At 37.4% G+C, this 27,039-nt stretch overlaps 2 protein-coding genes across 5 annotated transcripts in view; one reads left to right on the plus strand and one right to left on the minus strand.

The window, feature by feature from the left end:
• Nucleotides 1-249: 249 nt before the first annotated feature.
• Nucleotides 250-8,288, minus strand: LOC122577703 (putative U5 small nuclear ribonucleoprotein 200 kDa helicase). Its single transcript, XM_043749187.1, has 6 exons — nt 8,141-8,288; nt 7,832-7,995; nt 7,236-7,755; nt 6,913-7,159; nt 6,507-6,834; nt 250-6,414 (listed from the first exon to the last, which is right to left on the minus strand). The coding sequence occupies exons 1-6, from the start codon at nt 8,183-8,185 to the stop codon at nt 1,314-1,316; spliced, it is 6,405 nt and encodes a 2,134-aa protein (XP_043605122.1). The 5' UTR covers nt 8,186-8,288; the 3' UTR covers nt 250-1,313.
• A 1,171-nt stretch (nt 8,289-9,459) lies between these two features.
• The window catches only part of LOC122568796 (hemicentin-1), a 112,645-nt gene continuing 95,065 nt past the window's right edge, over nt 9,460-27,039 (plus strand). The window contains exons 1-2 of one of the 4 annotated variants that reach the window (XM_043729015.1): nt 9,460-9,570; nt 9,821-9,905. In XM_043729015.1, coding sequence (XP_043584950.1) covers nt 9,898-9,905 — 8 coding nt within the window. In that variant the 5' untranslated portion in view covers nt 9,460-9,570; nt 9,821-9,897. Of the gene's footprint in view, nt 9,571-9,820; nt 9,906-20,847; nt 22,047-27,039 lie in introns of those variants that run through there. The other 3 variants (XM_043729159.1, XM_043729248.1, XM_043729338.1) reach the window with 3 other exon arrangements.

Genomic DNA, 27,039 nt, shown 5'->3' on the forward strand with positions numbered 1-27,039 from the left:
ATTACCCACGCGACTCTCTGTTCTTATCATACAAAATCAAATATACGTGTACATATGTTTATTATTTCCATGTACATTTTCAGAGTAAATAAAACCGCTCAATTGTCTGATATAGATATATTTCGAATTGTTTCTTAAGCGACTTGTAATAATTATTTATGCTATTTGTTTGTTTCAAACTATATAAAGTAATTGATTTTACATATAGGATCAGTGGATTAGAACAAGGGAAATTATGCTAGACTTAAGAAGATGACTAAAGATATATTTGCAGTATTTCTTACAATTATTTCAGTAAATCTAACGGACCTACACTCTCTGACAACTCTCACGCGACTTCTGATGAATTCTTTCATGGTTCAATCACTGTGTATTTTCAAGCGCATGAACAATTTTCTCGTAATAATCGTTTACGGCACAATGTTGTACTAGACGTAGTACTTTTCAGTTTCAATATTTTGTATTATAATTTATTTTAATAGAAAGTCAATGTAAATGCGTTATTGATTACAAAAATATGAAAATACAGTCAAATTCTAGACGCATACCACATTCTTACTACTTTTTTTTGATCCTCAAACATTAATCATCCACGCCATATTTACTCTTATAACTGGACTGCGGATCTTTATGCATTTATAGAAAATGTAAAGGTTCAAAAATGTACAGAATGAAATTATATATAAATTATTAAAAGTATGGTATCGTTATAACATTTAATGGTATAATCTTATCTTTCGTGGTATCTATCGAAATATAAATTCACATAAACATCCAAGATCTACTTATATTAATAATGCTCAAAAAGCTAAAATTTTACTCCTTTGTTATTGTAACGTGAATCACAATGGATTACTCGACGCCAAATAAAGCACTTTCTGTCAGGGATTAAAAAAAAAAATATCTTGTAGTCTTCGTGAAATTAGTGAAGGGTAAAACAGATGAAAAAGGTGAATAAAATGATGACTTATCCCTTCCCACTTAATTTCACATGGATTAAATTATATTTCACATTGAAAAATATCTCTAATATCAATCTGAATGTGATCGATTTAAGTAGAACATCTTGTATATAAACAACGGAAACACATGAAAATTTGTAATCAAATATAGAAGTGCAATTTAAAAAATAATCAATCCAGACATATCGACATGTATATCATTTTATGATATACATGTTACTATTATCCTCAAATATGATAATTTTAATTCACTGAAAAACTAGTACTTCATTGAGATTATAATTATAAAAAACCAGTTATTAATTATAATACATGTAATATTTAATAAACTTCTTTTTAATCTCTCTTTTCTTAATCTGATTCTGACCCTGAACTAACATCCGATTCATACTCTTCTACACTGATAGTAAATTTGTATTCCTGGTCACAACCTAAATAAGCATCACTCATGAAATACAAAGTGTAAGAATGTTGACCAGGAGCAGGTGCCACAAAATCGAGTTTGACCTTCGCCTTTTGTTGTAGTGTCAATCTCTTAATCGATAACAAAGAATTAGTCTTCGGATCGCCGATAACAACCCACCACCCTTCTTCGCGTTTTTGTGGGAAGAAGGGTGCTACAACTGGACCTGTCACTTCATCTTCTCTTTCAAGCTGTACAATTACATTTACTGTACCACCACTGCGTAATTTATCTTTATCCTGAACTTCATAGGACATTTCTATGTTTGGATAACGATTACAAAATTTAGCAACATCTGCCATTTGAGTCTCAGATAATTGTAAAAGACGATTTCTATCATCATCTTCCAATTCCATTACATCAAATACGGTTTCTACTCCTTTATCTGTACAACGTTTGATAGTTTCAGGTGTAAAATGTGGTAATTGTTTGAGATACGAATCCTTAGACCACATGGCTTGTGTAACCATCTGTGCTAGTTCCATAGCAGCCACAGCAGGAGCTAGCCAACCAGATGAACTAAGAACATCAACACAAGCTTGTATTAATCTTATAGCTTTGCTTAATACTAATTCTGTATCTTTTTGTAGTTCTGGACCAAGTAATATTCTGGATAAATGTGCTTGCAATAGAAGTTGTGCTTTCACATGAGGGTCAGCCATCCTTGTAGCTTGAGGTGCATGTGGAAGCCTTGTTGCCAAACTCCTTAACAAATTTTCTTCACGTTGCCTAACTGGAACATTTTCATATTCAGCAGCAGCTGAGATAATTTCCAGCAAACCTCTGATTTTGGTTTTATTATTTAAAGAAAGACTAAACAACTCAATTGTCGCATAATTAATATAATAATAAGCTGCAATCATGCCAAGATTCAAAGGCAAGGTGTCCATTTCATCTTCTACAGCGACACATTTTGCTTGTTCTAGGTCACTCAAAGTACTTTCAACCAATTCAGATAAATGATCTGATAAATGCCTATGTGTTACACCTTGTAATCCATAATAATTTGGATTCTGCGTAAGTCGTCTATATAAGAAAGTCCATGTAAGATAATCAACTGCGTCTTGTTTATTTTCAATTGTTTTAGTCACAATTTCTGCATTGAAATGATCGTGTAACCTATGATCTAAATGACTTTCTACAGGCAAAGGTTCGTTTAAGAATTTCTTAAAGAAGTCTTTCTTTGAACTCTGGCAAAGAAGGACACATTTGGCATCGTCATCTTCTAATGGACGATTTGCACGTGCTACCATTTGTAAAACATCTGTAATTGGATAATCTTCGTATGCATGTGTCTTTCCATTGTAGCATTGGGTATCCATAACAACAACAAGATGAGAACTAATAGATAAACCCCAACAAAGGTCTCTTGTAGCAACTGCTATTTGAATAGCACCGCTATCGAAAAGTTGTTCAACCAGATGTCGATCATCCACAGATAGCCCTTCGTGAAGATAAGCTACACCTTGTGAGAGTGTTTCTTTCAATGTTTTATCTGTCATTCTATCTAAGAACGGTTTGATATCAGCTTCTTCTGCGTGGAAGAATCGAGAAGGTTGTCCTTCAGCTGCAGTGAACGTTAATAAATCTATAGCTGTTAATCTGGCTTGACGACGAGTAGGTACAAAAACAATGACTGGTTTATGAGATGCGTGTCTAAGTATTGCATTATACACTGGTTTTGCCATAGCAGCTAATCTAGATGCATTGTGAGTAATATTTATTCCTTGTACATGCAACTCTAGAGGTACAGGCCTAACAGATGGATGGAAATTGAATGTTGCAGCAGCAGGTGCACCTAACCATTGAGCAGCATCTTTAGCATCAGCAAGTGAAGCTGACAATGCTATAATTCTGGTTGGTTTATCTAGCTGTGAAGAAATATATCGTGCTCTTGAACATGCAACCTCTAATACAGGCCCTTCTTCTCCACCAATTAATTGAAGTTCATCAACAATGAAAAGTTGAATGTTTTGTACATTTTTTCTTTGTTTCCATCTTCGTGATAATACATCCCATTTATCTGCAGTTGTAATTATGATCTGCCCTTTTGCAAGCAATTTTAAATCTGTTCCTGTTTCACCAGTCAGAAGAACTACTTTCCTACCTAATTGTTGATTAAACTTTGATGACCAATCCACATAAACTAACTCTGCTAAAGCTTCTTTACTAACCATGTATACAGCTCTTCCTTCTGGATTTTGTGTAAGTAAACGTAATACAGCAAATTCTGCAATGGTTGTTTTACCTGAACCCGTAGGTGCTCCAACAAAGACATTATCATCTGAATTATAAATAGCATTAAAAACTTGTGTTTGAATTGGATTAAATTGTGGAAATTTATCTGCATAAATGTTTTCGAACTTTGAATTACGTAACGCAGTAATTGGAAGCGGTTGTAAATCAAGTAATTCAGTTGGTGGTAAATTCTTTTCTGGCAAAATTAAATGTCGAAAACTGACAGGCAGTTGAGTTTCCGCCCCAATCCATCTATCTGATACCACACGTAAAAAGTATTGTGGTGGTAAAGGCTCAAATACGGGAACAAAAAATTTGATCAAATGTTCGTCTGTTGCATATTTGGCCTTGAGTAAAAAATATTCATGGTGAAGTATCACTTCAGAATCTACGTCTTCAACTAAAATCCAAAATGCTTCAGATGCTCCATGTATTTTTTCATCCCATTGAAAGTCTGGTGTAATAGTTAGTTCTACTCTTAAAGTAGAACGGGTAATCGGTTGAATGTGCGTCGATAGTTCCAGTTTTGGAAATTGATGAATATATTTATGAATAGTTTTACCTAGCTTTGGTACTCGAATCAATTCACCGATTTCATTCGGTCCTAAATCATACAATCTTTCCCAGGGAAAATTCTTTTTTTCAATCTTTTTTACAATTTCCTCTGGCATTTTTCTGAATTGCCTAAGAGGTGACATCGATTGCCACATTCTACGATCTATCATTTTACATAAGGATAGACATTTATCCCCTAGTTGTGCCCAGCCACGAAATAAGACAATTTCAAAGATAGCTCTCATTAATCGCGATGCGGATTGAGTAACAAATACCATATCAGACATAAGAGCAAATCCTTCAAGTTTCAATTGAGAGATGTATGCTTGTAAAAGTACATTGACTTTCGCACTTGCTTCTTCTATACTTTCTTTTACTGGTATTGGTACTCTCTCCATCAATTTCTGTAATTCTAACTTCTCTTCTTCTCTAACGTTTATATGTTTAAATTCACTAGATAATGAAAACACTCTAAACAATTCAATTTCACTTAGAGTACGTTTTAGTAATTGATTGTATATAGACATCGTATCATGAGTACAATAATAATGTGACGCTATTCGACCTAGTTCAGTAGCTTGGAAATTTCCAGATTTTCGATCATATTTAATCAAACCACTGCGATCTAATGCTACTGCGGCAGAGTGAATAAGATCTGCTCTGTGTAATTCAAGTAGTGGATCTTCTTTTAGTTTATCCTGACTTATACTATATAAACTTGGACAACGAAGCATTCTAATGTATAAATATGTGTATCCTAACCAAGTAACTGCATCTCTAATATTCTGTATAGTACCTAATACTATTTCTGCATTTAACATATCTGACATTTTACTAATTAATTGTGATTCAATAGGTAACTGCTGATTTAGTAGAGACAAATAATATTGAAGTTCACTATGATTTGTAATAAGAATACCTTCACCTTTTGTATCATACTGTGGACGACCAGCTCTACCCAACATTTGCAACACGTCTAGAGCACCTAATTCAACCCATCTACCTTTCTCTGGATTATAGACTTGAGTTCCTTTTATGATAACTGTATGTGCTGGTAAGTTAACACCCCAAGCTAAAGTTGCTGTGGATACTAGTACTTGTATATGTCTATCAGCAAAAAGATCTTCAACTAATGTTCTGTCTACTCTTGTCATACCAGCATGATGAATAGCAAAACCATAAGGTAATAAATCTTTGAGTTCTTGATTTTTAACTTGTTCAGCTTCTGTTCTTAAAACTTCCATTGATGCAGATCCTTCTCTAAGAAATTGTCCTAATGTGTCTTTTTCCAAACACATATCTCTAATAGCACGTGCTGTTTTCCCAGTTTCTTTTCGTGAATGAACAAAAACTAGAACTTGATTCCTGCCAGCATGTTCCATTGTTTTCTCATATACAATTTCATTCATCACTTGAAAACGTTTCAATGCTTTCTTTTCTGTTACACCTATATATTGCTGTTCTAATGCAACAGGTCTAAAACTATTGTCAAAATAAAATAATCCTGATTCTGGTTTTATACGTAAAAAGGCCGCAACGTCCTGATAATTTGGTAATGTTGCAGAGAGACCAATTAGTCTTACATCTTCCTGCGTTGTTTCAATATTCCTGATTGTTCTAGCCACTAATGCCTCCAAAACAGGACCTCTCTCATCATGTAGCAAATGAATTTCATCAATAATAATTAATCTAACCAATGAAGTAAAGGTTTTCTCTCCTCCTTTTCGCGTTATAATGTCCCATTTTTCGGGAGTGCAGACAATAACTTGAGTTGCAGCTATCTGTTCCCTTGTTAATTGATGATCACCGGTTAATTCCGAAACGGTTAAATTATACGTGGATAACCTTTTACCAAAAGTTCCAACCATTTCTTGTACCAAAGAACGCATTGGTGCAACATAAATTATTTTGAATTCATCCGCATTAATCGTACTATCTGCATTTATATGTTTTCCAATTTCACGCATCATACATAAAAGAGCAACATTAGTTTTACCAGCACCTGTTGGTGCACACAGTAGTAAATTCTCGTCGCTTTCTAATGCAGCTTGATACAAACGACTCTGAATTCGGTTTAATGTCTTAAATCCTTCAAAAGCTGGTTGCACGTATTTGGGCAATTGATCAATTGGGTAAAGTTTCTCGTTTTCTGCAAATGGTTTTGGTTTTAAAGCAGGAACATGAACTTCTTCATATCTAGAAAAGATAAAAGATAGATGATATAAAAAAAGTAAATGATTAAAAATACAAAATTTTAAATAGGCTTCAAACAAATATAAATATCGTACCCTTTACGCTGCTTTCTGAAACTTCCATCAGGTAATTGACAACGTTTATTTGCCATAAAATGACTACCTTGTGCAAATATCAAGTCTTCTAGATCTATTAGATTTCTTGTACCCTGAACTTGCCCTCCAGGACCTCCAGTATCTTCGTTTTCTTCTCTCCGTTTACGTTGTGCCCTAGCTTCCATCGTTTCATCGGCATCATCATCACCTTTACCTGTATCTAATTGTCGCAAAATTTTTGCTAATACAGGATCATCATTCATCTTATTTCGAATTTTTTGACGTTCTGATTCGGACTGTGAGGATGCCAACATAGTGCAATAAGCAACTGCAATGAACAAAAATATTTAATTGCATTATATGTATTAACGAATCATTATATTTCTCTATGAATTTTTCTTCTTACTTGTATGCCTATATTTCTTGAGTTGCTTAATGAAGTCGAAACAATCATAACCCAGCAAAAGTACTAATTGATTTTCACAGTCACGATCATCTCCAGCATCTTTTAAAACTGCTAATACTTCTGCAGCTCTTGCTTGTGAGACCATAGCATCATCATATATCCTACTTAATCTCCTTTGCAACCAATATGCATCTATATCCAAAGGATGTAATGGCTTCTCTTTCTTCATTTCTTCTGCACCACCCAACTAAAAAACAATACAATTATTTATTAACAAATATTTTTTTAGGTTCATGGAAGTCAGTCTTGCTGAATATATTTACGTTTTCTGCATGAATAGCCCTATCATCATTAGCTTCTTCACCTTCATCACCTTCATCATCATTTTCTCTAACTTCTCCATAAACATCTTCATCATCTTCTTCACTGCTTTCTTCAAATTGCACATTAATTCCATATGTTTCATCAATATTTTCTTCATTTGTAGTAGTTTTCTCATCACTACCAAAATCTGTTATCTTTTTTCCAAGGTTCACTAATAATGCAAATCTTTCTTCAGCTAATGGACCCAATAATAATTCCGTTTCTTTCTTCTTTTCTTTTTCCTTAAGCCGATCATTTTTTAAAACTGCTAATACTTCATCAGCAGCACCACAAAGAATATCTCTTGGTTGATCTCCTAAGGCTTCTTGAATAAAACTCAGTAATACTTCGTAGGTTTGACGTGTATCTTGAGTCTTAGGACGATAAACAATTCCAACCATCTCATCTACACCTTCTGAAAGCAATGTTGCACCTTTCATCCGTGCAAAATCATATTGTGCTTCATCTCGTTTCTGACGCCTATTAAATATAAATATCTAATATAGAGAATAGTTCATTATGATAATTAATATGTTAAATAATTCATATTATTTACTTGACTTTTCGTTCCTCTGCCTTTCCTGGTTTAGTACGTTGTGCTCTATCACCCATTCGCGTTCCATCCAGTTTCCCAACAAGGGACATAACCTCACCAGTAGCTTCATCTCTACTACGTCTTTCTATTAATCGCACATCAGCTTGTAATACGAGATTAGAATTCTGAAACAAGCATACAGACATTTATTAATTGATAAAAATGTGTTTAATTTTTGATTACACTTAGAACTTAACCTCTTCGTAATGTAATCAAAGAATGAAAACATATCTAATCAAAATTAGACAGGTAATTAATAAATATACTAACGGCTTTATATTCGTACTGCAACTGCCTCGCTGCAGCGTCTGCCATAACTACCTTTTTTGCACTTAATTACTAAACGATTATAAATTACTCTTATTTTACACGCTCTTCTCAATAAACTCAAAACGATTTTCACACAAAATTGTAGACCGAAAATATCGATACGCCACCTAGTGACAGAAAATTAAACCACTGACAGTAGATCGATATGATCAACTGATTAACCATAGAATTTATCCATTTCTCCCAAGAGGTGGCGTTTTCAGGGGGCTAATTGTTCCCTTTGTTGCCCAACAAAAACATTCTTCCGGTATCTTGTTCCTATTCTTTTATCATTTTTCTCTTTTCAAATTCTCTTTTTATATCTCATTTCCTCTTCTCTTTCTCCCTTTTTATGCCAACAGCACACGGTCAACATAATGGGCTAACTATGCCCAGTGTAGCTTAACTTCGATGTTCTTACGAATACTCGGTAATTCTTGCGTAGGTAAGGCTGGTGGCAAGTAAAACGAATTATATATTACCATATGTAATAGTTCCTGAAAAAGCAGCGGACCCTGTCGCTTTCACATACCTATTGTAAGTATTCACTTTAACAGTATTGTAAATTGTACAGAGAGTAAAAATAATATATACTATGATATATATTAATATATATAATGTATATCAACTGCAAAACAAATATGTGGTTCTTCATGTAAGTTAGGTAATTGATTATTTATAAATTACATACCAGACATACACTTATGCGAGATTTTGGTTATATGATTACAAACGAGGTACAAACTAGACCTTATTTCAATATTTTTATTTGCCGTATATTTTGCAGAAGACCTGAGATCTGTGACAATTTTATCATTTTCGTGTCACGTGCGATATTATCGAATTATTATAGCTGATTATTGTAATGACACAAACATTTCGTCTGTAGTAATTGTTCGAATTAGAACTCAGAATTATCATTCCAATGAATTTGTTCAATTTGTATGATAATAAACACACAGGCACAAGTATCACAAGTATCAGAAATATAAAATTCTTCTATTTCACCGATAATAATACCTTGTAATTCCATATTACTATATATGTTCTACTACGCTTGTAAGAAAAGCAGAACTTTAAAAATTTCTTATGAATCATAATTATAAGTTACGTTTTATGATTATCTGGTCCGAAACTGTCATAGCTCGTTAATTGAATTTTGAATTGCGCATATACAATATTTCAATTTTGCGCGCCGTTTTGAGTAGAAGAGAAAACGTCCTGTGTCAGCCAATAGGAAACCGGCAGGACGATGCTTGGCGCGAAATAATGTCATTCAGGTATCGGAAATCGTGGCGGCAGGATGTGTTACTTCGTTTGACGTGCGTGATTTCTTGTTGCTCTGTTCTATTTCCATTACCATTCTGTTACCTTTTGCAGGCTACTATTAGGTTTGTTCAATTAATATGTTCTTATCTAATACTTTCTTAGATATTGCCATAACGATACTAAATAATTTGTCGAACTTTGTTTTTTTCGTTTATTTTTGGTAATTTATTTGACATTTACACTTAATCTACATGTAGTAATTTATAAGCTTTTGAGACGAAATTTAAACTTAGTTATTGTTTCATTTTAATATCATTGCTTCTTATTTTACATATATATTAATCTTAACTCTTTGGTTTTCTCGTATTCAAGTTGACTGAATGCTGAAACCATTTTGATGACTACGCTGTGAAAATTTGATAATATGTCCTTTACGGCTAAAAAGGCAGATGCACTGGTACGTATGCATTTATATTATCATTTAGTGAATTATATGTGATATATGTGTTTGAAATGTTTTATTTGTGGTTATACGCGATTACAGTCAGTACATATGTACAATTAAGATATATACAAGTAAATTATAAATAAATCCTTTAATTTATTAAGACTGCTAGAATGAAGATATGTAGATACGATTTTATTTTCGGATACATCAAATCATTTTCCTGTTTCAATCTACGTGTATTGTAAACTACAATTTTAATTAAACAAAGTAAATTTTTAATATATTCTTATATTTAAACTTGTATATTTTAGTGCATTTCAAACACGTATTCTTTGTAGTAACATTGTCTGTCTGCACCTTTATGCACAATCTTTATTGTTTTGAAACCGCGAGACATGTTTAGATGCGTCTCGAGTCAAGGCTAAACATTGTCTTTATACGTTGTTGTCAGACTATCCTCAGGCATGTTTATTTACTTCTTTTCTTCGATTTCTGGCAAACGATTTCTCGAATATTTACAAAACGCGACGTAGTCTCTTACTAGAAAATACATTTGAGTCCATTATTCTGACATTCGCGAATACATATATCCTTTAAATAATTTCTAATTTCATCTTTCATTCTATAAAAGGATGTAATTTACCGTTTGTAGATAACATCGCGTAGAATTATGAACGTCTCATGACCATTGACGAGTTCCTCGTCTGTGTCGTGACCTTGTCTGTGGATATATATTACTAACGATCGATAATATAGAAAATATTAGTAAAGTATGTATATAAATTAGAAATTGTTCAAAGATGACAAATTCAGTAAATATCTATAATAACATCAATTGATAGTTAGAACAGAATTATTAACTGAGTGTTGCAGATTATATATTCATTTAATAAATCAAACGAATATACATATTATCGGAATTTTAACAAAATCGATTATTATTTAACAGTACCATCAAAATTGTACAATTTGTTAAATAACGATCAAAACATAATTATATTACGGGCGGAGGTGTTTAATCAGTGGTTATATTCCATCATAACAAATACAAATGTATAAAAGGTATGTATTTCTTATACATTGTTAATTGCGTTGAAATTACCATTTATCTAATGCAGTACGTATTTATATATAAAAATCAACGAAAATATTCTTAAGTATCTATTATACTATTGGCAACTAAATTAATGACACGCGTTACTGAAATTAGGGCTTTTTTTAATTACGAAATTTAGTGAATAATAAAGCGAAACTGGTTCGAATACTAGTGCAATAAAATCATCTCGTTATTTTGCCACATCGTTGCTATTCTCGTTCGAACACGGCATTCGTCTATCATGACAGCATCCTGCGTGTCGAATTTATTGAAATTGTATATCGCGTGCGTTGCACTATCCATTCTGCGCGTTCCAATACTGAATACGTTAATGCATCCCCTCTGACCCCATCGACAGCCACACGTAGCAGGCTGCGGATTCTATTTTATTAACATCATGGGTGGGGAATTCGAAATATTATATCGGGTTTCAATGCACGAGAATTACATATTAACCGTCATTAAGTTCCCGCGGATCGCGCGATCGCGTTTCCCTTACGAGACATTTCCGGCTCGCATGCATCCTGTGCACGTAATAACGCGCGAATAATACAGTCTCGACAGTCTCGACGCATCGTATGCATAAGTAACCGGCATTAAATTTCATCTTTCCTTAACGAATCTTGTGGCTCATTTAAGAATCTTCGATACTTCAAGAGCAAGTGTGCAAGATCACACACAAGTTATTACAGAATTTCATTTCAAAGCGATCATCTATTATGCTGTGAATTTTAATAGACGTAATTTCAATGCTCCTTGCAAGATTACATGCAAGTTATTACAGAATTTTATTTGAAAATTACCATTTAGAATAGCCTAAATTGAGTATTCGTAACTTGGATACTTTCTACGCGGCTACATGCACATGTTGTCGCGGAATTTCATTCGTACATCATCATTTATAACGATGTTATGTGAATGGAATTTAAGCAATCATAATTTCGATACTTTCTGCATTACGAAAATACGCGAAAATAGATACACGCTATTTCTTTTGTTTTTCGGTGCGATATACTACGGAGACGAAGTGTTGGTCCGAAAGTGGATCAAACGAAACTTTGTTTATTTAATGCTATGCAGCAGTCGTGCTTTCACCTAAAAATCATCCACTGTTCAATTATAGTACTTCACTTTGGGGGTGTCGCCCGGCGATATCGACAAAGTTTCGCAGAAACAATGTTGCTCAACGTTAATGCTCCAGTCAACCGATGAATTTTTCATATACCACTTTCGTAAGTTGCCCGAGATCCATCATCGTATCGAATGATTCAGTTTCTACCCGATAATTTTTTAATGTTTCTCTATTTTTATTTACTTGACGAGTCTATTTTTATTCTTTTATCCAAGACATTTCCTTCGCGTCGTTTCGTTTATACATATATACCGTCTTTTGTTCTCATCGATTTAACGCGAAGCAAATATTTGCCCTTTTTTGCGGATTGATTTTCAATGTAGGAAAATGGCGAAGTCCGTGAAACCCATCCGAGAATTCAACGATGGACCACAAACATTGATCGTCCCACGTCACCCAACCTAATACAAATCCGTTGGAAACCTCGTGATCTCTTACCATATCGAGCGATTCAATTTCGATCTATCCGATAATTTCTAAATGTGACAAAATGGCAGCGCCGACGAAACCGACTGGAACATTCGCCGAAGGACCTGAAATAGACCGTTTTCTCGTCACGTTTTATCGCGTAGCTGTATCAAATTTCGAGATACGAATGGTGATCGATGTACCCTGTCTGCGTATTAGTCTCTGTCGTTGTGTAGTGTACGGTTTTTTTTTCTTACGTTGCATGTTTCGTATCATCGGGAACAGTCAGCTCGACGGTCAGTGGTCAAAGTGCAGAAACGGCCATTGCGAAATTGATAAGACGACATTTTACGCGCAAACACGATATTACACACGTTTATTTATATCGCGATCGCGACGAGTTTGCGAATATTCTGAACGTGCAACCGCTTCGGGCGCTAGATACGCGCGTGTAGTAGCCTTTGTTTGGATAGAACAACATTTTGTTATTCTCTCTTTTGTAGGATTTTGGTTTTTAGTCGGTATGACGTTCCGCTTGTTTATTACTTTTTAAAGAACTGTTGTTTTTAAAATACCGTGGGCAAAACGCGGGAAACGCAGCGTAAAGGAGAAGATAATGAAAAGCTACATCATTATGAAAGAAATCGTGTAACGTTGAGTGATAACGGACTCGTAATTATGTTAACGTCGTTAATTCTTCATGGAAACATGGGATATTGCGAAGTATATATATTACAATTAAATTCTTCTCTCCGAGTTTCATCCCGAAAGTCTGGCGAATATCTTTCATCCGAGAGGAACAGAAAGTAGAACTTAATTCAGCCTTTTCGAGTCTTTCGCGCGCGATTAATCATCCCTTTCGATCGTATCGCGATGCACCATTTATTCTATATATCATAAAGACGGGATCGACTAAACGGTGAAAATGGTATCGACTATTTTTATCGGAAAAATTCGAAAATAACGCGTAATATCTCGCAAAGCTAAAACCCAAACGATAGGAAGCAAAGCAGGATAACTTGCTAAAACTATTAAAACGAAAGCCAGAGTACATTTAACTATATCGGTGTACGTATCGAGTTAGTGAGAAATCAGTGTTGATTTCGTGGATACAGAGATGAATTATATATTGCAATATTTGGCCAATTAATATTCATCGTTTTGGAAATTTCTCTATATCGTATTTATGAGAAGAATTCAATTTTAATTCGAACAACGCCCCTTTTAAATTCATTAACGTAATTGCTCTTGCAATTATTACCTTGCTCGTCGTCTATGTAACCATTAAAGCTACTCGATCTACGCGAACTTCGACGTTGAAACGGGAATCCGGTGTTCTATAATCGTGGAATACCAATTTGATAAACCGCTTATCAAAAGATATGAAAATGAAATTTTTTTTGTAAGTGTATAAACAAATGTCTAATTAGTCAATACCAAAAGTAAAACACTGTATTCATATTTTTTATGGAAAGTAAATCAATTATTTATTTTTTCCAGTTCGTCTTAATCTTTTTTCCGCTACCGTACATATGAGATAACAGTCACTCGAAACTGTTTATTTCAGCACTGTCAAAGATTCGAAACGTTACTTCTCCATCGTCTTCAAATAAGCAGCGTAAAAGTGAAATTTGTTACTTAGATAGCATCTGTTTCAAAGATTTTATCAGTTATTTGTAAAGAACTTGTATCTTTGTATTTAGCGAATATTCATCCTCCTAACTACGGTAATATATTCAAATATCCTGCTTTAGTCCTGAAGTAGCATCTTGCGCTTCCTTACATAAAAATGCTCGCTCTTCGCCGAGCCAATACACGCGAATTCACGTATCGTTCCCAAAACGGTTGAAATCGCGAAATAATTTGCGGCCGATCCTTGCGGCCAGCCGGAAATTCCAGTGCTTACGGTCACGTCTGGCATACATAAGTACTGTTCTGAAACTGATTTGATTCACTTTACACTTAACAAATTAACAGCGTTGATTCACTGCTTTGTGGGAGGCTTCCAACATGGGATTTGCAGATACTAGGTTACGCAAGCTCAGCATAGGGTTACGTGTCTCTCCTCCCGTCTTCACTCTGCCGCACTCTCTCACTCTCTCTTTCTCTCTCTTTCTCTCTGTCCCGTTCTCTAACCATTCACTCTCCCTGTCTCGCGCGTTGCCTCTCTTATTCTATTCATAAGTATGCGCGAATTAATTACGAGACCCTCTCATTTGCGTCAGTTATTATGAACTTCACTGTAAGACCATTACTGAATTACAGCTAGAGCGTGGAGTGGACTGCATGCGGCTCGATGCTCGCGCACCTCGCGCGAGACAAAATCGAAAATGCATCTGTAAACAGTGGGGTCAGACTCGCTTATTTTTTATCAGTAGCCTCTTCTTCTTCTTCCTGTTTTCTACCTCTTTGCTCCTCTTCTTTTTTTTCTTTTTCTCTTTCTTTCTCTTCGTTTCCTTCCTACTACGTGCGTTCAACCACTCGATGTTAATGTATGCGAAAAGTCTGAGAGCGATCGATCGATCGTTTCGCTCTATCTGCGTTCGACGTGCCTTTCCGCGAGACAGCATCTCCCTTTCCTAGAGCGTGTTTACGACGAGACGCGTCTCGATCGTTAGATTTTACTGGAATGAGCGAGATCCATGGATAAGAATAGGAACTCTGAATGGGAGTAAGGAAGATTCGTTCCTTTGGGGTTGGAATAGGCAGACGATGTGGCTGTTTATGCAGCATGTTACGGAACTATTAGGGTAATTCAAAAGAGGGTAATCCCGATCAGTCGAACGCAGTCTCACCATCTCTCGATCCAACGGATATTGTCGCAGAGTAGTTGCATCGATGTTCGCATGTTAAGTAACCAACAATGATTCATTGAATAATAACGTTTTTTCTTTGAAAATTATCATTTTAGAGTTGAAGAGTTTTGTTTAAGTTAGTTAATAGTTTTACAGAAATCCCTCTAACGTTTTTAATTCTTCTTCGATGCATTTCAATTTTTTTCAACAAAATATTCATCGTGTTACGGAATTGCTACGATTGTATCTGTAATTACATCGCAGAATGATTATGTCCAATTAAATCACGTAACTATGTGGATATCACGACGGAAGTTCTTTTATAAAAGCGGTTACTCCTCATTTGATAATAAATCAACGCATACGTCGTAAACCTAACTTCCGACTACTAGGATGCGTTATTATCTGAAAAGTCAAAAAGTTTAAACGTCGTTTTTATTATTTTACGTTTTTATTCTCCGAATTTACTCTAATTTTTCGCCTACAATTATCCCCCATGCAATTATTACATAAATATTTCGATAACATAACCATCGCAGAAAAAACACCGAAACGAAGTTGAAACGACAGCTAATTATCGTTTCTCTTTCCCATTTTTTCTTCCATAACTCGGACATTCTGTGGTTTAGCTGGTTCGCGGTTCAGGTTGACCGTACGTTTGGAAATCATTTGCAATCAAAAGCGAACACGGACCAGTGACGGCGTCGGTTCGTTAATGCAGACGCGTTTTCGCCGATTTACTGACACATTCCGCCAGTGGTGGCGGATTGTACCCTGACCTGATTCTACTTTCGAATCTATCTTTAAATCTCTCGGCTGCGTGTACCACGCTCGGGGGATGTTCGCGTATCTGGCCCGTGCTAACGAACCCCCGGTAAGAAGACAGCTATATCACCCGGTTCATCCAATTTCCTTCACCCTACGCTTTTCTCTTCCTCTCTTTCCCTCTCCTTCTCTGTTACAAGAGGTTTAAATAGTTCGAATGTGAAGAAATTTAAAAGATATTTAAGTTTTCTGGAATCGCGACTTGCTTGTTCGTTAGATTTCGCGCCTCGACGAACTCGAGGTTCCGCGATTTTTCCACCATTCGTTGATGTGGAATGGACTGATGAACACGCGTACGGAACATCGAATTCGACTATGCAAAAATTGATTTCGGCCTCGGACATAAAAGTGGCGTCCTCCGTTCCCGTTCTCTTCTCCTCTTTGTGCTCTTTATTTTTGGTTATTTTTTTTTAATCGTTATTCCGTCTCGCCAAAATACATACAAAAAATAGCATTTCATTTGCCAGGAAATAAATTCCCCAATTTTCGCGTGTATTTCAATTTTCAAGGAGGTCGCGAGCACGTGTACGCGTTATTCGTTCGATCAATGTATTCCATTATAATGCGAACAAAAGGATCGTCGCGTGTCGAGGTAAATTGAAACACCGTCGCGGGCATGTCGCCTTTCCATTTCAATCTCGTCTTTCGATGTTCCTTTAATTGCTACTTACAATTAGTTGTCGAAACCGCGACAGCCATGGATGACCATCTTTCCATCTGCTAGACGAAGTAAAATCTTTTAAGCTGATAAACATAGAGGTACGTATCTTGTGTCTATGGTCGGTGGCAATGTACGTAATCGAGTTATTCGCAACTGTGAAATAAGTTCGTCCACGGCGAACAAATTTTTCGTATATTTCGCAGAAAATACTCGCTTCCGAGGAATTAAATAACATAATGAAAAAGAATAAACCTTTGTGTTTCTAGCCTCGTTAAACGTTTTATCGTATCTATTAGGTTGTCCGAAAAGTTTCTTTCGTTTCATAAGGTGATAATAGATGAAGAACAATTTCTGTTTTATATTATTTTATTGAATTAGGTGTGATCCATTTCGTTCTATTATATTCTACTATTATATTCGTGTGTAATTCAATGAACTAATATAAAACAAAAAACATTGTGCGTCTATTATTTCCTTCTAAAACGAAAGAATCATTTCGGACAACCTAATACTTCTTATTTAATAGGTTTAAAGGTCCTTCGTAATGCCACTAGATTTAGGCATCTTCGAAGCTAATGGAAACATTCCACCTTGATCAAGTTTTGATACATAATAATCGATTTTACTTGCTAGAAGTAAATTGGAACGTAGAACGACGAAAGGTTAAGAGAAGAATACGAAACTGTTTACGATGTGGCAGTGAAACGAATTGAATGAGATGTAAAAAGTAAGTATCTTATGTTACATCTTTCGCGCGTAGAATAACACGGGAAATCAATTTATGCGAAAGAAAATCGTAAGGTTCCATTGCAAAATTATACTTACACATTGTAACCGTATTAGCGTATCTGTGAAAAAGAAATTACAAAGCAGGATGACTTTTCCGTACTTCGATTAAGACAGTTATAATACATTTGCTACAATTGTTCTACATATTTGTAGAAATTAAATTAAGGTACGACTTGCTCTTTGAGGATCAAATGTCAATTGTAATAATAACATTCTCCAAATCCGTATAAATTTGCTAGAAGCGTGACGCGACGAAGGAACGTAACTTTGTTAGAAAATCGATTTGAAATAGACAGTTCGAAGTAGAAACTTATTAACTACTCGGTCATTTAGTAATGAAAAGTTTTTGTTGCCTCTCCAATTTTACTAACAGTCTTTGTTTTGAAATTCTCTGAAATAGGATATTGTTTACTATTAAACAAGAAAAAATGCTACTACGATTTAAATACAATAATTTTATATAGTATAAATAATTAACTGCCATCCTCGTAAATAGCTCGCTTATTTATAGATATTTCAAAATTGCTGATTTTCGAGATGTCTCGCTAATTCATCACCGGTGATACTGTGTCTGTAATTCTAATTACTGTACACGTTAATAACTGTTATCCAACAACGGTATTAAATCGATCGATCGTTGGCGGCTCTGATTTCGGAGAAAAGCGACTGATAACGACACCAGGAACACCGTCAACGTCAGAAAACAATTGTTCGGTGTACGAGAACCTCAAAGAAAATTGCAAGAAATAATTGTGTCAGTCGGTTGAACGAATTATCGATACAGTTTCGGTATACGTAACGAAGAAACCGTTTTAAGAGAGAGAGAGGAGGTACATAATTCTCCTCCGATGGTTCTAATCATTTACCCGGCATCCTTATCTTTCCATCGTTGGTTCCGTTCAACGATGTAGTGATACTTAACCCTGTCCCTTCATCTGCTCTTTTCAGTTTTGAAATTTCCATCCTATACAACCTACGTACGGAACTTACGCTTCTCGAGTACGAAGCTCTCGTTAGAGAGATCGACGAATGGATCAGAGCTTTGAAATGGAACGGAATTATGAACTGATCGTGGATCTTCCTCGTCCTTATTATTTATTCAGTATTGGTACATATCTGTACGCTGCTTGGACTTGAATATTTTATAGAAAGCATTGGCCGTGTCGGCGCTTCTCGTGGTATGATACGAAGGCTGGATGCGCGTTGACGATCGAACGAATCGTAAAATCGATGAGAAACGAGCGTGAAGGTATCGGAGGAAAGACCTTTTTACCGGATTGGCGAAACCACCAGATCAGGCTTGGCCAAGTCGAGAAAGGGAAGCACCGATGGCGTGGTTTGTTACGCTGCTATTTTCTTCACTTCTCTTCTCTTCTCTTCACTTCTCTTCTCTCCTTCATCGGGAACGGCTGTCTTAATTAACGAACGATTTTTGCGGAGGTCAGCCGAGTGAAAAGGATACCGTCGAGACTTCGGAATCGGACATTATATTATACGAAATCGATAGATTCGCTCCGTCAAAGAACCCGAGGCTTTTCTGACTCCTGTTTAATTTTATAGCTTGGCCATTCATCGCCTTCTCATCCCCCTCTCCCTTTCTCTACTTTTGAATAAGGAACACGACGGTCAGACGAATTCGTTTCACTTGCAATTAACTTGAAAAACTTCCGGTGCATGACAAACGCATTCACGAGCACCGATTAAAACGTTACGCTAGCTGGTTTAATAAGAACAAATTTGAACTTGGAAGTCCGGCACGAAATCTCATAATACTTGAATTACATACGCTTTCCTGATTTTTCTTCCCTTCTTTTCCTTTTGCCTGGAGACGCGTACGAAATAACTAAGGTACTAACATTTTCACGAAGCGAAGCCCTGATTTCCATCGGAAAATGAACGCTCGAGGTTTTATACGCGATTAAAACTACCCTCGAAACGCGGATTCTTTAAACCGTTGCACGCTATTCCTTGGTCCGCCTGGTATCTCGTTTCATCCATCATCATTATCCATCATCTCGCTTTCTCCTAGTTAGGACGTCAAACACCGAGGCCGAAACTTCTGGCCGTTTCCCCTACCATGATCCAGATTCCGGCTCGAAAAGATTTTCAATCGTAACCGACATTCCATCATCCTCAAACGCATCACAACCAACGGTCTGCAGGTGTGGACACCGGCTACGAGTAAAACGGTTGCTCCTCTCCTCCAACCTCATTGTTCCATTCTCTCTCCCCCTCCCTTGGTACAGCCACCCTTTTTCTCCCTACTCCCGTAGGTTCGTCGTCGTGTACTTCTCATTCTGTTCACCGAGTGGCCCCCTCTTCTCCTCTCTTTCTCACATCGAAAGTGGACACATGCTTGGCCCTAGTCACCGTCCCTACGAATTCCAGGGATCAATGCGTCGGTGCACCAAAACGCCTGCGCCACCCCCTTGAACCCCACCACACCCACACAACCGCTTAGCCGAGCAGCAGCAGCACCAGCAGCAGCAAGCACCAGCACCAGCAGCACCACCATCAGCACCAGCACCAGCACCAGCAGCGCAGCAGCGACAACGGTGGAGGCGGCGGTGGCAGCGGCGGCGGCGGCGGCGGCGATAGTAGTGGTGGTGGTTGCTGGTGGTAGTGGTGGCGGCGTCGGCGGCGGTGGTCGTGGTGGTGGTGGCAGTAGTGGCGGCGGCACGAATAACTTGTACCAACACAACATCCACCGTTGGTGGAATACGAATATACGTAAAAGTACATAGACCCCAGGACTTTGACAGTGTCTGTCGTAGTACTGCTGGTGTGTATAAGACGGACTCTCCTCTCTGACCTGGTGTCGCACGTCTGTGTTCCATCCCTTGGTCATGTGAATTTCCACGAAGCGGGAAGAGTGGAAATTCTCTTTCTCTCTCTCACACACTCTCTTTCTTTCCCCTATTCCACGACAGAGTAGAGGCAACCAAGAGAACTTTCTACCTTCTCCAACGTTTCACCCCTACTATCAAACAACCCCTATAGTCCCTCCACTCTTCTTCTACACGGAGGATATATCCAACGTCCCTTTTCTCCCTCTTCGAACGGTCTCTCCTACAACGGCGAGAGGGCGCTCCCCTCTCCGTCGACGTGCGCGGTATCCGAGCCTCGGAAATTCTGAAAGCGGTTCGCGCCTGTGCAACTCGCGCGGGGGTGGCAAGGGACCGAAAATCGAGGTGAAAGGAAACTCCGCGGATCCGGCCTAAGGGTCTCTCCTAGGGCTGGTGCGTATTCGATTCTGGGTAGAATTTTTCGACGTGCGTCGTTGAGTAACGACGTGTGCTCGCCTGATTAAAAGAAACACCTGCGTTCGTTCGTCATCGACGAGGAGGGACGGATCATAAAATAGCAAAGTACGAACGCGTCGCGTTGCCGCGTCTCTGGCCCCGTTACTTGATTCGCGAGTACGCGTAAACACGCACACAGGTACGCGCTTAGTCGCGTTCGTTGTGGGCGAATCGGTGTGTGACCACAGTGACACATCACGATACATTCGGATTTACATATCTCATCCGTGGCTCGTTCGGTTCTTCCTCCGTTTCTCGCGACCCTATCGTGTGTGTGTGCTTGACCCGAGGACGTCGTCGCGCGAGAGATAAGCTCTTCTCGCGACGCTGAACAACGAACAACGAACCGAGGGACGAACGAGTGGTGAAAGAGAAAGAGAGATAAAGAGAGAACATTTACACGAGACCTCTGATACCCCAACGACGACTACGGTGGTGGAATCGTTCGATCGCCGTAGTGGTGGTTTCTTCCTCGCGTGACACACTTTTGTCGTCAGAGAAGAGAAGCTCTTCTTCTTTGCCAGATTTAACGCGAATCACGGAACACTAAGGTCGAGACTTGTTCGTCGACGTATATCCGTCAGTAAGTGCGAGAAATCCATCGTAAAATCCTCTCAGTGATAGTTTGCTTCTTCTGTGTATCGTGAGTGTGCAGCTGTGAATCAGTGATCGTTTGGAAGAAAGGAAAAGTTTTTTCTTGGTGTTTTTGACTGAGAGAAAGGAACCGTTGTCGTTTCCTTCTTTCTTTTTTGTCTCATTCTCGTTGTCCGCTTTGGATAAATTACGTCACGAGAAGAGGCAACATCTGATCGTGATCGAGTGACTCCAGTAAAAATCGTGATTGTTGAGTGGTTACGCCGTGCCATTTGCGGACTCGCCAGGATTTTCCATTAAAGACCAGTGTGGATCGTAAGTCCCGAATACGGGGGTATCATGTATCCCCGATTGCAGCCCTCCTTTGAGGGTTAAATTCTCGCCGATTTCAACGTCTCGGCTTCCTCGTCTCGACTTAATCCTCCGCTACCGTGTAATTGTGTACTCTGGAACTAGACCGAACTACGTCTTCTTAAGGACTACCCGATTTCGGCGCAAAGAGCTGGTCCCACTGAGGACTAACCGTGTACCACATCCCCGCGCTGAAAGTGAGTCTCACCGCTTTGATGCTAACCTTTCGTGTGTTCCACCCTCTCGTCCAGTTGCTAGCTGAGTTTGCATCGCGTAGCTTTAAGACGCCTCGTACACCATTCGAAACCGGATACCTCTGGATTTCTTTAGACCATCTTATACATTCCGTTTTGTAATTCCGCTGCATGATGAGCCGATCGAGAAGAGGGTCCGTTACTTACGGTCTAACAAAGCGTACCATTTAATGACGTCGAAACTCGATAATCCGCGGCCGTGGATTTATTAAAATTTAATGAACCTCGTCGCGTATCGAGATACCGTATAGATGTTCCTTTCTTCTTCTTCCTTTTTTTCTTGCTATTTCTTATTTCCTCTTTTCTTCTTCTTTTTTTTTTTTTGTAAGTTCTCCCTCGAGTCAGCAACGAGATAACGGAACGCAGTTAATGGCATTTTAGAGTAAGACGAAGGAAATCCAATTTATCCGTCACTTTGTCGCGACTAAAATCCCGAAGGAAGTTCAACCGTGTCGACTGGTTTACAACGAATTCGATCAACAAAGCGAAACCTTATTTCGTGCGAGCCTCGTATGTTGGCGGATGATAATGCGTTTATCTTGCACGCTTTTAACGCGTGTATAGTTCTCGTACGGCTTTTGCAATCACACCGCCTTTTTCCCTCCTACTTAATTATCCGGAAACGTTCCGATTGAGATCGTAAACTTCGAGGTTTTATCTGTCGACGCTGTGAAACTTTTATTCGTAACAGAAGTACGATAGCCGTGTTATTACCATCCAGTAAGAAAGGGTTTTCTACTACTTCTTCCTTTCTTGAAAGATTTAGATAAAAAGTCGGAATTGTAAAAACTTCTTTCTAAAATTGGAGTTTAGCGTCGCATCAACTGCAGGTTATTAACGGCTTACTATAGGTAAATACCATGTATTATTTACCATGTACGAAATATTAATATTACATTTCATAACTTTGTTTCCCGAAATAGAGTTTCGTTGGCTTCCAAATCCTACGAAACAGATGTCTTACTTTTCTTTTTTCACCGACTGTTTTTCACCGACAGGCTAATAGGAAATTGTGAAAAACGCAGAAAAGTGTATTACGAAGCTGGAACGTTCTACCGGGTATGTTTTAATATCCGATCCGCAAAAATCGCGCACTAGACAGAAACGTTGATCGTAGTTGATTACAGTATCGCAAGAGAGCGGGTAGTTTAATAATTCTGCAAAATTAACACGAGCAACGGTGAACCCTATGACGCTGTGTTTCCAGGATAATATTCAGCGAGGATCGTTGGAAATTTTTCAAGGGAAATACTCAACGAAAAGATCGTTGGTTGAAATCGCATGCAAATTCCTCCGCCGCTAATGAACTTTCTCCTGCTCTGCAACATATTCATTTCACACGCGCTAATTACACATAATTTTCTAAATGCAAATGCCCGCGAAAATCGTCGAATATATGCATTCGTGATTCAACTTGCGCTCACAGACAGACGCGCGTTCATTCAATTTTGTCGTCCCTTGACTTTCGTCTTCGGGGTTGTTCAACAATTCGTTATTTATGCAAATCACCGTGGACCTTCGGCAGACTTGGCTAGGGGGAAGGAGAAAGAATTTCTCGAAGGCACAAAGGGATCGAGAAAATTGACGTACTGCCTCGGAAGATCCTTTTGCCTCGCAAAGTACAATCATGTATTCCATTTTCTAATTCGATATTCTTCGTCTTTTGTTACGTGGAAATCAAGTTTCTCGATGTTATCCTGAAACCGGGAACGCGTTCATCCTCATAAGCGGAAAATGTCGACCAAACGCGAGGGTCACTGCTTTGAAAGCGCCAATTTGAACATCATAGGAGAGAAGATACGATAAGTTCGCTTTAATTGATTTTTGGATGTTGAAATCGCTTGGCGACTGAAAAAGAGTACTTTAATACGACGTCGACGAAAAAAAGAATAAATTATTAGGTTCAAAGACGTAAAGTACAGTTTAAAGACAGGTGATGCATATCCATGAAGTTTCGTGGAAATTGAGAGACATCAGTGAATATTTATGCATTTATGAAGAAGCTAAGTGTGCAAATGTCTACGGTATGTACATAATATGCAAAAAAAGAAAAAAAGAAAATATCAAATATTCAAAATAAAGCATCAACTATCATAAAACATAAAGAGCGAAATCTCTGCTTAGATGCCATCTTTTTAGCGATGTTCATAAAAAATTGTGCATTTGCATAAAAAGACACACTTAATTCGAAAATGAAATAAAAACGCAATTTCGTTGAAACGGGATTCGTCGAAAACGTATTAAGTTTTTAAATTGAACTTCTATAAAAAAACGAAACGTCTGACTGACATTTTTTAATATTATCATGTTTCCAAAGTTAGTGAACGCCTGACGGAAGCGTAAAAGTTTAAGAATATTTCTTGGAAATTGAAACACATTGTAAGATATTATCGATGAATCATGCCGTGCATAATTGATCTCGTTCGCGTTATTCTGTGCTAACTATAATCTGATGTAAGTAGAATAACATTTCGCAGACGAACAGAATCTGATTTTACTCGTCAAATGGTGGCAATTCTAGCACGAATGACATAAAATTTTGATGTGTCCCTGTAATCATATTTAACTAATGCTTAGTATGCCATACAGATAATATAATTACTTCGTATAATTACTACAATTAATATAATTACTTCGATACTCATCTTTATACATTATGAACATAATACAATAATATAGTAAAAGTACATTCACTGACACATAATCAATATTCGTTTCTTAAATTCAAAAATGTATTTAAATGCGTTTAATATAAAAGTGGTTACTTATCTGGGACAACTAATTTAGTTTCACAATTAATCCTATAATCTAGCGTTATTTAAAAAAAGAGAGAACTATTTAGCACGTCTGTATTGTTTTTATACATTGTGTGTGACACGACAAATATTTCTGTTTTAAATGCTTTCCCGAAGAACATCGCCATTGCGATACTTAAGTAAACCATAGTATTTGACACAATCGTCCGGCAAATATCATGCTTTACTACTGCAAAAGTTATGATCGTAACTTCGCACGTAGAAGTTTGCAGATCACCAATCTGAACGAGCTCACAGTTGAATTTTTAGTGACCTTCATACATTTATGATAATAAAGCACGATATTTTCAAGAGATCGTATAAATGTAAAGTACATTTAACGTTACTGCGGATAAATTGCCTTTGTACATCTACGAGTACAAATTTTTCAATAGCTATTGTCTTAAAATATTTATGTGACATTGATTTATAAAAATTAACGAGTAAGTAATTACGTTTTATTGTTTCTGTCTTTTAACATGCATTATTAAAATTTAATTATGCGGACATGCCGAATTGAATATTTTTACATCTATTGAAGTACTTTTCAGTACGAAAGCTCGATTTTGTGCGTTCAAATAATTTTATAATTCAAATCATATTCATGTATCTAATTATACAGAGTTTTTAAAAGGTTATTTATTTGAATATAAAATGTAAAACTACAAAAAGCAATTAACGCTTTTTGAAAATAATATTATTCGAAAATTTTTTATCACTATATTTTAAAGCATGTGAAAAATTGTACGGTTGTCAGTTAAACTTTTGTTCGATATCTTGTACCGTTTTGTAAATATTTACGATGATTTGAGAATATTGTCATCGTAATTTCTTTGAAAGCGTGTTCCCATCCCTAAGGATATCTGTTCGCCGAGACAAAGAATGGTTTCGTTATTAGCGTCACTCAAACTACATTTCTACAATTTCCTCCATTTAAACAATACTTAAGCGTTAGATGGAATGTGACACTAAGTTTTCACGGAACGAAGTTGACTCAGGCACTTTTCTCCTGTTATAACCGCGTGAAAGCAACGTTATATTTACACGAAGCATCCCTCGAAACGGCCACAAGAAGCGCAAAGGGATCGAGAAAGGGATAAAAAGAATAAATCTCGACCGATCGATAGGGCACTTAACCTGTTTAGCGCAATTAATCGCATTGCGGGAAATGAATCTGTAACAACGTTTATCGGAACGAGCGGGTTAAAAGTTACGTATTACGATGGTGCAGGAGATTCAAGAGAATCGAGAACGCGTGAAGAATTTCTCTTTAATTCTTATCCGTTCCTTTTGTTAATTTGATACGTTGGGATAATTATAAAATTGCAATATCTACATTCCTCTCACGTACATCGTTTTATTGTAAAATATGCGAACGATCTCGTATGTAAACGCAAAAAAATTTCTCTATTCTCAACGAATATTAAACGTGACTTGGAAATTTCCTCTCGTAACTGGAAGAAAGAAAACCCTGTATTCAATAATACAAATTCATGGAAAAGATTATAAAAATCAAAGGTAGCGTGAACACGCTTAATTCGCCACTCGCATGAACTAAAAGTCTTACTCCAGCGAGACACCTGAAAACAAGTCTAATTCGACGTCTAATCGTTTCGTTTTATAAGCGACGATACGGGACAATGATGGAAGGTGAAACGCCGGAAATTGACGTTTTCCGTTAAAATCGAGCTGATACCCCCCCGGAAGGCTCGTTTACGAGGCGTAATTATAAAACAGCTCGGACGCTCAAGGCCGTCGAGCTCGCCATAAATTCACACCCTACGATCGAGTAAAGCCTTCTTCTCGGCATGCGACGTGCCATTGATCATGGTAGATAGGTAACTCGCGTGGTCGAGGGTTCCGACGCTTCGTTCGACGTTAGTTACGTTAATTTCTACGAGGCGTCCCAGTTTTCCACGAGTTGGCTCCGCTCTCTCTCTCCCTCTCTCTCTCTTTCTCTCTCGCTTTGCCCTTCCAGCTATAGCCAATGCTGTCAGGAAATTACGGGACGTCGTTTGTGTTGTGTTGACAAGCGATCCTTCTCTTTGTTACGCCACCCTTTTTTTACACAACCACCCCCCATATGCTAGTGGATCTCTCGGCACCCCGTTTCATGCCTGTCCCTGTGTCATTAGTCTTCG

Source organism: Bombus pyrosoma, linkage group LG1 (assembly GCF_014825855.1).
Source record: "Bombus pyrosoma isolate SC7728 linkage group LG1, ASM1482585v1, whole genome shotgun sequence".
In the NCBI taxonomy this organism is placed as follows: Eukaryota; Metazoa; Arthropoda; class Insecta; order Hymenoptera; family Apidae; genus Bombus; species Bombus pyrosoma.